General features: G+C 37.2%; 1 protein-coding gene across 2 annotated transcripts in view; it reads left to right on the forward strand.

Moving 5' to 3' along the window:
- The window catches only part of LOC137409640 (protein prenyltransferase alpha subunit repeat-containing protein 1-like), a 37,549-nt gene that overhangs the window by 23,655 nt on the left and 732 nt on the right, over positions 1 to 13,162 (forward strand). For both annotated transcript variants that reach the window (XM_068095579.1, XM_068095580.1), the window contains exons 5-7: positions 16 to 166; positions 1,376 to 1,482; positions 6,044 to 6,127. In XM_068095579.1, the coding sequence (XP_067951680.1) occupies positions 16 to 166; positions 1,376 to 1,482; positions 6,044 to 6,127 (342 nt within the window). The remainder of the gene's footprint in view (positions 1 to 15; positions 167 to 1,375; positions 1,483 to 6,043; positions 6,128 to 13,162) is intronic.

The raw sequence follows: 13,162 nt of genomic DNA on the forward strand, positions 1-13,162 counted from the left end.
ATGCCTTGTTTGTAGACGATGGTTGCTGCAACAAACAGGTTTCATGTCGGAAGAAAAGTTAGTAGAGGAACTAGACCTCTGCACCATAACTGCTGATCGCTATTCTAACAATTATTACTCCTGGTCGCATAGACAATGGTGTTTGCTTCTGATCTCCCAACCAAAGGTTCGTTTGATTTTCTATGCATCTTGTGTTTAATAAAAATATGTCTAAATTTTTTCAGAGTATTTGACTTATTACTTCAATTGGCTAAAAAGAAACTTCAAACTTTCTATCATAGTTACTGTTAAGAATCATGTATCTGATACCTTAAAATACAGATGTCTATTTTAAATTAAAAGCTTATTTCTTTCAAATCTCCGCTTCGTTCGAATGTCACAACGCTCTAGTATGTCGATCATTCACATGTTCAATTGTTTTCTGGTTGTTGTTGGAATACGATTCTCTTCATGTATGTGCGCTGATGGTATCTGTCCACATAATAACAACAACAGTGTTCTGCCATAGAGATACACTGGGAATAGAGGACAACCAGCAGCAGATTTGGTCACTGCTAACCAACCGAATTAACTAACCTTTCAGCGCAGTATACTTTTACACGTCTGCAACCCTTTTATGCGAGACATCTATTTGCCTAGAAATTATGTCACTGAGCTGTCATATCTTGTGTGCAAGTAATGGTTTTTATAACTGATTGGCTTTCTTTGGTTAGGCTACAAGGACAACCTTTAGCACTACATATTTCAAATGAAGAAGTGTTTTGTTTTTTATGACGAGCCATAATTTATATTATAGCAATAACATGGAGGCGACAGGCGTGTTAAAAAATCAAATCCATTGTATATATAACTTGAGCAAAACTCGTAGTATAAATTATATGAACTTTCATTGGTGGATGATATAAAAATGACTTCAATTTGTATATAAGTGACGTTCTTTGATAAGAACTGTTTTTAATACTGTATTGATTTGTATACTAAGAGATTAAGTTACTTCTAAAGCTTGAGCTGATCAATCCAGCCTTGAATCCACCATAGAACTTTAGAAAGTCTTTCACTCGTTACATTGTAGTTGTTGTAAAACATCGCCTTGTTCTTGCTTATTGTAGGCTTTGCATTCACTTTGGTAGATACTTTCACTGTTTTATTGAAGCTAAGTACTCTCGTTCTCTCTCGCTCTCTCTCACTCCTGGTTTTGTCACAGAGCATCACAATTTAATGGTCGTAATTTTTCTCAAAATCTGCTCGGAGGCATGTAACAAATTAAAAAGGTTTTAAAGTCTCTATAAATATTAGCTGCTTTATGCTTGTCTTATATTTTTAATTAACTCGTTTTAGCCATTGCTGCAAAATATGTTCATATCATCCCTTGCAGGTCTACCGAAAAGATCTGGTGCGTGTTCGAAATTGGCGAGAAAGAAATGTGTCGCAATACTCTGCATTCAATCACTGCCAATTTCTGCTGAGCGAGCTTTCGGATGGGTAAGTTGGAAAATAAATAATTTTCAAAGGCTGTAAATACAAACAAGCGTCAGATGCAGAAGTCTCAAAAAACCTAAATGGTCAGCGCATTGGAGCAAGACTGAAGAGTTACCAAGTTGGGCTAGTATATTTTTTGTCATAATTTTTAACTAAACTGCATAAATTATTTAAATATGTTCTTGATCGATGAATGTGCCAAACATAAAACAAATGAACACATGTAGTGCAAATATCCAGTTTCTCCTTTCTCAAACATAAAAAGGAAACAGAACACTTGGTAATTGTTGTAGATATATTGTAGTACTTACTTGCGTTTGTGGGAAGAACTTGCAAAATCATTTCTTAAGGCAGACATATCGCAAGGCAGTCATATCCTAAGATAATCATATCCTAAAATAGTTGTATCTTAAGATAATCATATTCTAAGGCAGTCATATTCTAATACTGCCATATTCTAAGACAGACATATTCTAACACAGTCATATTCTAAGACAGTCATATTCTAATACTGTCATATTCTAAGACAGTCATATTCTAATACTGTCATATTCTAAGACAGTCATATTCTAATACTGTCATATTCTAAGACAGTCATATTCTAATACTGTCATATTCTAAGACAGTCATATTCTAATACTGTCATATTCTAACACAGTCATATTCTAATACTGTCATATTCTAACACAGTCGTATTCTAACAGTCATATTCTAAGACAGTCATATTCTAATACTGTCATATTCTAAGACAGTCATATTCTAATACTGTCATATTCTAAGACAGTCATATTCTAATACTGTCATATTCTAAGACAGTCATATTCTAATACTGTCATATTCTAAGACAGTCATATTCTAATACTGTCATATTCTAAGACAGTCATATTCTAATGCTGTCATATTCTAAGACAGTCATATTCTAATACTGTCATATTCTAATACTGTCATATTCTAAGACAGTCATATTCTAATACTGTCATATTCTAAGACAGTCATATTCTAAGACAGTCACATTCTAAGACAGTCATATTCTAATACTGTCATATTCTAAGACAGTCATATTCTGATACTGTCATATTCTAACACAGTCATATTCTAATACTGTCATATTCTAACACAGTCGTATTCTAACAGTCATATTCTAAGACAGTCATATTCTAATACAGTCATATTCTAATACAGTCATATTCTAACACAGTCATATTCTAATACTGTCATATTCTAACACAGTCATATTCTAAGACAGTCGTATTCTAACAGTCATATTCTAAGACAGTCACATCCTAAGGCAGTCGTATTCTAACAGTCATATTCTAAGACAGTCATATTCTAATACTGTCATATTCTAAGACAGTCATATTCTAATGCTGTCATATTCTAAGACAGTCATATTCTAATACTGTCATATTCTAATACTGTCATATTCTAAGACAGTCATATTCTAATACTGTCATATTCTAAGACAGTCATATTCTAAGACAGTCACATTCTAAGACAGTCATATTCTAATACTGTCATATTCTAAGACAGTCATATTCTAAGACAGTTTTATTCTAATACTGTCATATTCTAAGACAGTCATATTCTAAGACAGTCACATTCTAAGACAGTCATATTCTAATACTGTCATATTCTAAGACAGTCATATTCTGATACTGTCATATTCTAACACAGTCATATTCTAATACAGTCATATTCTAACACAGTCATATTCTAACAGTCATATTCTAAGGCAGTCATATTCTAAGACAGTCATATTCTAAGGCAGTCATATTCTTAGACAGTCATATTCTAAGACAGTCACATCCTTGAAAAGTCGTATCATAAGCCCTCTTCTTGTTCTGTATCTATTCTCACACTAATCCTTTACCTTCACTCCACCAGCCTTCAGCAAACTTCCCGTACTTGCTCTCAGCCATCTCTCAAGTCTCTGTGACTCCTTATTAACCTGGTATAACTTCACTCCACTAGCCTTCAGCAAACTTCCCGTACTTGCTCTCAGCCATCTCTCAAGTCTCTGTGACTCCTTATTAACCTGGTATCCCTTCACTCCACTAGCCTTCAGCAAACTTCCCGTACTTGCTCTCAGCCATCTCTCAAGTCTCTGTGACTCCTTATTAACCTGGTATCCCTTCACTCCACTAGCCTTCAGCAAACTCCCCGTACTTGCTCTCAGCCATCTCTCAAGTCTCTGTGACTCCTTATTAACCTGGTATAACTTCACTCCACTAGCCTTCAGCAAACTTCCCGTACTTGCTCTCAGCCATCTCTCAAGTCTCTGTGACTCCTTATTAACCTGGTATAACTTCACTCCACTAGCCTTCAGCAAACTTCCCGTACTTGCTCTCAGCCATCTCTCAAGTCTCTGTGACTCCTTATTAACCTGGTATCCCTTCACTCCACTAGCCTTCAGCAAACTTCCCGTACTTGGTCTCAGCCATCTCTCAAGTCTCTGTGACTCCTTATTAACCTGGTATCCCTTCACTCCACTAGCCTTCAGCAAACTCCCCGTACTTGCTCTCAGCCATCTCTCAAGTCTCTGTGACTCCTTATTAACCTGGTATACCTTCACTCCACCAGCCTTCAGCAAACTTCCCGTACTTGCTCTCAGCCATCTCTCAAGTCTCTGTGACTCCTTATTAACCTGGTATCCCTTCACTCCACTAGCCTTCAGCAAACTTCCCGTACTTGCTCTCAGCCATCTCTCAAGTCTCTGTGACTCCTTATTAACCTGGTATCCCTTCACTCCACTAGCCTTCAGCAAACTCCCCGTACTTGCTCTCAGCCATCTCTCAAGTCTCTGTGACTCCTTATTAACCTGGTATACCTTCACTCCACTGGCCTTCAGCAAACTTCCCGTACTTGCTCTCAGCCATCTCTCAAGTCTCTGTGACTCCTTATTAACTTGGTATACCTTCACTCCACTGGCCTTCAGCAAACTTCCCGTACTTGCTCTCAGCCATCTCTCAAGTCTCTGTGACTCCTTATTAACCTGGTTTACCTTCACTCCACTAGCCTTCAGCAAACTTCCCGTACTTGCTCTCAGCCATCTCTCAAGTCTCTGTGACTCCTTATTAACTTGGTATACCTTCACTCCACTGGCCTTCAGCAAACTTCCCGTACTTGCTCTCAGCCATCTCTCAAGTCTCTGTGACTCCTTATTAACCTGGTATAACTTCACTCCACTAGCCTTCAGCAAACTTCCCGTACTTGCTCTCAGCCATCTCTCAAGTCTCTGTGACTCCTTATTAACCTGGTATAACTTCACTCCACTAGCCTTCAGCAAACTTCCCGTACTTGCTCTCAGCCATCTCTCAAGTCTCTGTGACTCCTTATTAACCTGGTATAACTTCATTTCTGGTCGCCGCAGAACTTTTAATGCGTAATATTGAAATGGGTAGTTCATTGTCTCTTTTCTACGGGCTGTGGCTGCAAGTTTTTTTCCTGCGTCTATTAATAGTTTAGGATGGTCTAATAGTCTTCCATAAACGTTATAATACATAATTCAGTATGCTCATAAGTTACGTCTAACATTTAGTTTAAATTTAACATTTCTGTCTAAAATGATGTGTCTAGATTACTACAGTAAACTAGTTAGTAATTACAGGCTAACTCGCGGTGTGACAGTTTATATGTACTCATGTCTGAGTTGTGTAACATACCTAATATCTCCATGTGCTGTCTTTATCTGATGTCTTAAAATTGGCAGGATTTCCATGCTCTGTGGTGTAATCGTTGCTATGAAATTTTTTGGCTAATAATATAACCAAATAAATGCATTCCGGTCATTGATACAACCCCAGAGCATCTATAAACTCATGCAAGCGTGCTTCATAGCATCCTATTGGTCTGCTAGCGTGCTTCATAGCATCCTATTGGTCTGCTATCGTGCTTCATAGCATCCTATTGGTCTGCTAGCGTGCTTCATAGCATCCTATTGGTCTGCTAGCATGCTTTATAGCATCCTATTGGTCTGCTAGCGTGTCTCATAGCATCCTATTGGTCTGCTAGCGTGTCTCATAGCATCCTATTGGTCCGCTAGCGTGTCTCATTGCATCCTATTGGTCCGCTATATTTATCACTGCTATTACCCTAGGACACTTATATTTCGCTAGTATTTAGTTTCGTGAGTAGCATACAGAGTAAAATTTCACTGCAACTTAATTTCGCAGCTCTGATGAGTGCGAAATTATAGTGATGTGAAAATAAATGCAGTGGAACAAACATAGTTAGATTCCTCAGGTTCGGTTCACCGGTAAAAAAAAGTTTCAAATTGGGACTAGTTTGTAATTGTGAACCGCAGGTAGAATTGTGTGGCCGAGATCGATAATGCAATTTGATCGCTTGCTGCCATTTGTTTCTTGGACTATCAATGAACAAAGCTATTTAATTCCACATTTTCGCTCGTTCGTTAGGATAGTTTAGTTTCGCTCATGAAATTTTTGCGAGAGGATGACTCCGCGAAAACGCGAAAGTTAGATGAGGCAAATACATAAGTGTCCTAGGGTATTCAATGATTGTCAAATAGCTTGCTGAATTACACTACCAAACGTGTTGAATACAGGTCAAGGGAACTGATGTATGAATATCAAGATATTGTCAGCCTTATTAATCATTATCCTGGCCATGAGAGTCTCTGGTATTACAGGTGCGTCTGTATTTTTATATATTTTATGCTTATAACATAGTGTCCCTTAAGTTTTGTTCTTGTTCGTGATTAAATGACATAACAGTGACAGTCATTCACTACTATCTGAAGCTGTCTATATAAGATTTTGCTTATTGGGAGTCAGTCAGCAGTGTGCCTGTCCAAACACCCACTCTGGTCAAGTTTGATCAAAAGGAGACAAGAATCATTTGGAAAGGAGTAGGGCTTTGGAGATTTTTCAATCGCCATCGTCAGATGTATTTCTTGACTAATAGATTTCCTAGTGACCCTTTTTTATTTTGTAGCTACGGAATTTACATAAATCGCTTAATATGTAAGAAAAAAGTTTATCTAGAACTTTTCTAGAGTGAACTAGCATTAACTCGAGCATGTGCGTTGCTGGTTAACCATTCCAAATTCAAAAAAAATGGTAGTCGCCAATGCTCTTTAATGGTAGGCGCCATTGCTCTTTAATGGTAGGCGTCATTGCTCTTTAATGGTAGGCGCCATTGCTCTTTAAGGGTAGTCGCCAATGCGCTTTAATGGTAGGTGCCATTGCTCTTTAATGGTAGGCACCATTGCTCTTTAATGATAGGCGCCATTGCTCTTTAATGGTAGGCACCATTGCTCTTTAACGGTATGCGCCATTGCTCTTTAATGGTAGGCGCCATTGCTCTTTAATGGTAGGCGCCATTGCTCTTTAATGGTAGGCACCATTGCTCTTCAATGGTAGGCACCATTGCTTTTTAATGGTAGGCGCCATTGCTCTTTATGTGACAAGTCAGCTTTGTCATTTGTATTTGTAATCGTGATTACAAAAACCGAATTGTTTGTAGCAAAAAATACAAAACTAGTAGCACGATGTTATTACGATAAAAAACAACCTAACATTTACAATTAAAATACCTCTGCAACGCTCGCCTGACGGGTTTGAAAAACAAGGGTAGCGTATGCCATAGAAAATCTTTCTATTTGGTTGGACCTGTAGAAGTCAGCCATTTGATGGTGCCCCTGCATAGTTTGTAAAAAGAATTTTTTCCTCCATTTGGGATGTATATGACCAGCCAGCTGTGTACTGCTGTTAGTTTTTGTTACCGTTAGGAGCAAATGACTGCAGCCTTATCAATACGCAGTGTAACAACACAAAATCTCTTTTATTATTTTAAGGAAATGAGTTGCTAGACAATTAGTGTCATCTTTATTATCAAGTTGTTCTTATTGATAGACTAGCTGTACTACCCGGCATTGCCCGAGTAATAAAAAAGTCTTTCACAGAAAATTTATTTTTATCTAACATACCGTATACAACATTTACCATTCTAACTTTTAAACTTCATATCATGAGAAAATATTTTTAAGCAGTTCAAATGAATTAAGAGAAAAAAGAAAACAACTGTAAAGGTTTTCAAGCGTTTTCAAACAACTACAACTTTTAAATTTCATATCATGAGAAGTGTTTTGTTGAAATAAATTATGAAGAAAAATAAAACTGTAAATGTGTTTAAATGTAAGTGCGAAATAATTAGCAAGTAATGGCTAAATATAATCTGTTTAGCTATGATAACAATGAAAAATTATTTAATAAATAAGGTAATAAAAAAGTCTATTTTATTTTTATATAATTATAATTTAGCATAATTAAGTATAATTTATTTTAATTTAACATATAACAACATTTGCCACTCTAACTTTCAAACTACATATCATGGGAAAAGTGTTTTGTGTAATTGAAATAAATGAAAAGAGAAAATAAAAAAAACTAAGGGTTTTTTAACTTTTTCAAACAACTGTAACTTTCAAACTTCATATCATAAGGAAAAGGTTTTGTGCAGGACAACTAAATTAAAAATAAATAAAACAACTGTAAAGGTTTTCAAACCACTGTAAATTTAAAATTTCATTACTTTCAGCGACGTGTAAGAAGGTTGTTCGAAAACCGAGTTGTTCGAAATCCGAAACAATTTTTCTCATTAAAATAAAACTATGTAAATTATATAATCCATTCCAAGGCAAGAAAACAACTTCGGTAAAATATTTTTCCAACATTCTACACCATAAACTGTACTGTATACTGCATACTATAGATAGAAACAGGTAGATATAGATCGTGTTTAATTTTAATAAAATATTTTCATTTATGATGATAGAAATAGAAAACAAAAAGTAAATATTTCGTACGTTTGGCTCTTAAAACATCAAAAACATTAAAGGTTAAGATACAGTACTAAAAATGCAAAAATTGATAATGAAACAGCTAAAAATGCAACAGATCAGTTATATCAAAATCGTAGAAAAAAGAAAATATAAACAGCAATGGCACGTTTACTTCACATCTTTAAAGGAGACTCCTCCTCCAAAACAATTTAGGGCAACTCGACCGGAGGGGTTATCGCCCTAGCAAATTTCTTTGGTAGAGGAGACGTCGTCCCAGATGGTTCCTTCCTTTTTGTAAAGAATTTATGCATCGTAAAATGCTTCTTCGTTTGTTAGCGAATGTTTCCATGCGTGTCCGGAGCTTTGTTAATTGCAATGCGCATGCGCCGTTTTGGTCGAGAGCTGAATTTATATTAGAGATGCCCCGATTCTAAATTCACCAGCCGATTCAGATACCGATCCGATATACCGATCCTAATTGAAAAATAATCCGATTCAGATACCGATTCAGATCTTTTGTGTTGCATAGATAATTTTGTTCATTTTATTATGCAAATACAAACATAATGCAAAGAAAACATGAATATTATTGTATTTGTTTATTTGCATTTATGGAAAAAATATATATACATATTCACATACTGACATACCGTGCATGTAGTGACAAAACAGTCCATGTTTCTTGTAATTTGTAAATAAAGGTAATTACTGTTAGTGGTACAGTTCTATCTGTGATAACGAAGTCCCTCTTTTATTGTTGGATGAACTGCTGTGCCTGTACAAGTTTAGAGCTAATTAATGTTTCTTTTAATTACCGTTAGTGATTCAATTATCTCAGTAAGACGTCTCTTTCTTCCATCATTATCAATGTAGCCAAGCGTACTGAAGGGGGATTCACTCACCACATATGTTGGAGGACAGGCTACATACCGATACGCCACTGGGGTTACCGTTTTTTGTTTAATACAAACGATCTTTGTATCGTCAGGATCAAGAGAGTGATAGATAACTTTATGCGTCGACTGTTTAAATTACTTTCGTAATGCTAGTAAATAGAAATATTACACTGCGTTCTTGTCTCCCATGTTTGTTATCTTGTTCGTGATTGCCTGCAATAAATCCTATCGCTGTAATTGGGAAATACCACACTTTTTGTTTACGTTATGGCTAAAAAGTTTCCTTCGCTGTGTTGATCAGGCTATAGACATGAAATAAATTGTGTGGCATGCCTGAAATTCATTAAGTAAAAGTAAGAAGCTTACAGCTGATGATTTTTTTTATTAGTATAGCAGGCTAAAATACAGTTTTCTGCTAAATGGTTGATCTGTAAAAAGTATCGGAAGGTTCAAATTTTTTAAGAAAAGATCGGCCGATACCGATTCAGATACTTGGCACCCATATCGGCACCGATACCGATTCCGATACCAAAATCGGGGCAACTCTAATTTATATTCGAGCTCCGAGATGACCAAATCTCAAAATCTTTGGTGAAAAACCTAAGGCTAACATAATAAGCACGTGCGTGGATTATGTGGTATATAATAGCACAACTGATCACTAAGTCATGGTGGCTCAGTGGGTAGAGCGTGCGCATATGAACCTTGTCGATGCATTCGTAGAGAGTGCAAAATCATCAGAAAACAGAATTTTAATATCCAGATTTTAAGATCTATAGCTGAAGGGACAGACATACTTTCACATTTGTATATATAGAATTATAAATACCGCATATCCCCACATATAAGCTGATCTCGCATATAAGCCGACACTAAAAACAGCCCAAAAATGTTGAATTTTCAAAAGTTCACATGTAAGCCTACCTTACCGATCATAACACCCCATAACCCACCTATCATAGCAAAGGATTGCAGAAGAGAGTTAATGACAATGATAACCATTATTGTTGTTTTACTTTTAGTAGTAACGGTAAATTTAGTTCAACTGTACTAGCAGTACCATCAATGCATATAATATGCATGTAAAATTATATGTGATGAGCATATACACACAACCATATCGTACTATTATCAACCAAGCGTTGCTTCACATGTGTGCATGCATGTTCGCTGCTTCACATGTGTGGGTGCATGCTCGCTGATTCACATGTGTGTGTGCATGCTCGCTGATTCACCTGAGCGCATGCGTGCTCGCTGATTCACATGTGTGCGTGCATGCTCGCTGATTCACATGTGCGCGTGTATGCTCGCTGATTCACATGTGTGCGTGCATGCTCGCTGATTCACATGTGTGCGTGCATGCTCGCTGATTCACATGTGCGCATGCATGCTCGCTGATTCACATGTGTGCGTGCATGCTCGCTGATTCACATGTGTGCATGCATGCTCGCTGATTCACATGTGTTCGTGCATGCTCGCTGAATCACATGTGTGCGTGCATGCTCGCTGATTCACATGTGTGCATGCATGCTCGCTGATTCACATGTGTCCGTGCATGCTCGCTGATTCACATGTGTGCATGCATGCTCGCTGATTCACATGTGCGCATGCATGCTCGCTGATTCACATGTGTGCGTGCATGCTCGCTGATTCACATGTGTGCGTGCATGCTCGCCGATTCACATGTGTGCATGCATGCTCGCTGATTCACATGTGTGTGTGCATGCTCGCTGATTCACATGTATGCATGCATGATCGCTGATTCACATGTGTGCGTGCATGCTCGTTGATTCACATGTGTGTGTGTGCATGCTCACTGATTCACATGTGTGTGTGCATGCTTTTATCGTGAGAACAATAGCTGGACAAAAAAGGTGAACTGTGCCAGCTTTTATTGCATTTATTGCTAGGAACTTTGATATAAACCTTCACAGCTTTGTTTAAGTGCAAGCCCTCGGCGTCGTATAAAACAAACTACATAACAGGCCACCTTGCATTTTTAGCATTTTCCATGTTTTAGTTGTTGGAATTAAGTGAGCATAATGTCATTTCATTTGAGTGTGCTATGAGTTGTACGCCTATAAAATAACCCCTTAGTTTAGTAGCTTTTTGTTAGTTGTAAACTCGGCTTATATGCGAGGATAAACGGTAGATTTAAAGCAATTCTATGCAGTCCGAGCAGGATTATAACACACGCTCTCAATACCATGTTTTCATAGAGGCAACACACAGTTTCAATACTATGTTTTCATAGAGGCAACACACAGTTTCAATACCATGTTATCATAGAGGCAACAGACAGTTTTAATACCATGTTTTCATAGAGGTGACACACAGTTTCAATACCATGTTTTGTGATTTTCAAAACTTTTATTGAGTGCATTCCTTAGCATGTCTAGCTGCTATTAATGACAATTACATTACAGACTAACTACTGTTATAAATTCTTTTAAAATTACATTATGACTTGTGCTTATTTCTACTACTTTATCAAGACTTTCCGCATTGGCAGCCGAGTTGCATTTAAATTGTCGCTTGGCAAACTTTAACTCATTGTAGAAAATTTTGTCGCCAAATCTATTGCACTAGTCTCTTTGATGCCAGCTCATCAGGTTGTGTTAGTAGCAGGAAATTATGAGGATGCAGCGATTCAACTTGATTGCTTTTACTCCCAGAAGGCACTTGCACATACTCTGGCACACTTATAGGCTTGTGATCATGGGCAGCCGCAACAAGTAGTCACTGTTACTGTTCAGATGGCAGATCCAGCATTTTAGGCTATTATTTTTACAAATGCTGCTTTAATTTGGACAAATAATCATTTCATTTCTAGAAAAGCAAGTGGTTGCTTTTATTATTATGTTCCTGTTGCGAAGTTATTTTTCCTTTGCAAGTCAACAACATGGCTCCATAAAAGTACCTCCGAGGGAGTCGTTCACTCATCGTTTTATTGGTTCATTAAGGGTGATTAAAAAATATTTCGCTCACAGGGACTACACGATGAGCGTTAGTTGAGATCTACAAATACAAGTAGTCATTCATTTTTATTCACTCTCTACATGCCACTTAAACTGATAAGCGATTGGCTCTTTCTGTGTTGGTTTCAGGAAAATTTATGAGCAAAGCCAAGAGCAATATAGCCCAAACATTAAAAAAATGTTCAGATTTTCTATGTATACTTGAGGAATACATGAAACAAAATCGTAAAAATATTTCTCATTGAGTGAGGTACGTGATGAGCATCCGTTTAAACTTATGAATATTTGTTGACGTGGAGTTGTCCTCTACTCTACTTGGCTGTATGATACTGTATAATTACTCTGTCAATAACCTGCAAAGGAATTTAGTAAAAATGCTTTCAGCATGTACTGGACACATTTCTTATAAGATAAGCGTTCAACTGTCATCTACAAGCATTAAACTTTTCATAGAAATCTCAGCCCACAGAATTTAATGATACCTTGACACACGTGTGCTTGTTCACTGTCAGCGAACTTCAGCCAAATCGGTTTACCTTTGGGTTAATAAATCATAGCAAACTATATACTGTATTACTTCTTCTATTGTGAGGGCGTATGACTGAAATCCAAACCCTGATAAATGTGTGCCTCATTGCATAACCATACCTGTAGAGAATCTCAAAGTCTGTGAGACTTCTCACGGTGCTTATTGCTGGGTTTCTCTGGAAGATCATGACTTACTCAATTCCTAACATAGAGTTGGTTTCTTGGGGCCCACTGAATGTATTTTAGTATGAAAAATGGCTTTGTGAGCTACTTTAGCGCGTTGATTGTTGGTGTACCCGTATCCTCCAATTAAGTCTAATGCCTTGATGTTACCAACAGGTACTTTTACCATGCACCAGACCCACCAGTAGTTGTTCTGCTCCAGTTAGTTTCAATAAAACACTGTACATTGTATATGGTATTTGAGCAGGTCAATACACATGGTTTAGTCAATGCTAGATGACCTTGACACTTTGTAG

This window comes from Watersipora subatra, chromosome 1 (genome assembly GCF_963576615.1).
Source record: "Watersipora subatra chromosome 1, tzWatSuba1.1, whole genome shotgun sequence".
Taxonomy (NCBI): domain Eukaryota; kingdom Metazoa; phylum Bryozoa; class Gymnolaemata; order Cheilostomatida; family Watersiporidae; genus Watersipora; species Watersipora subatra.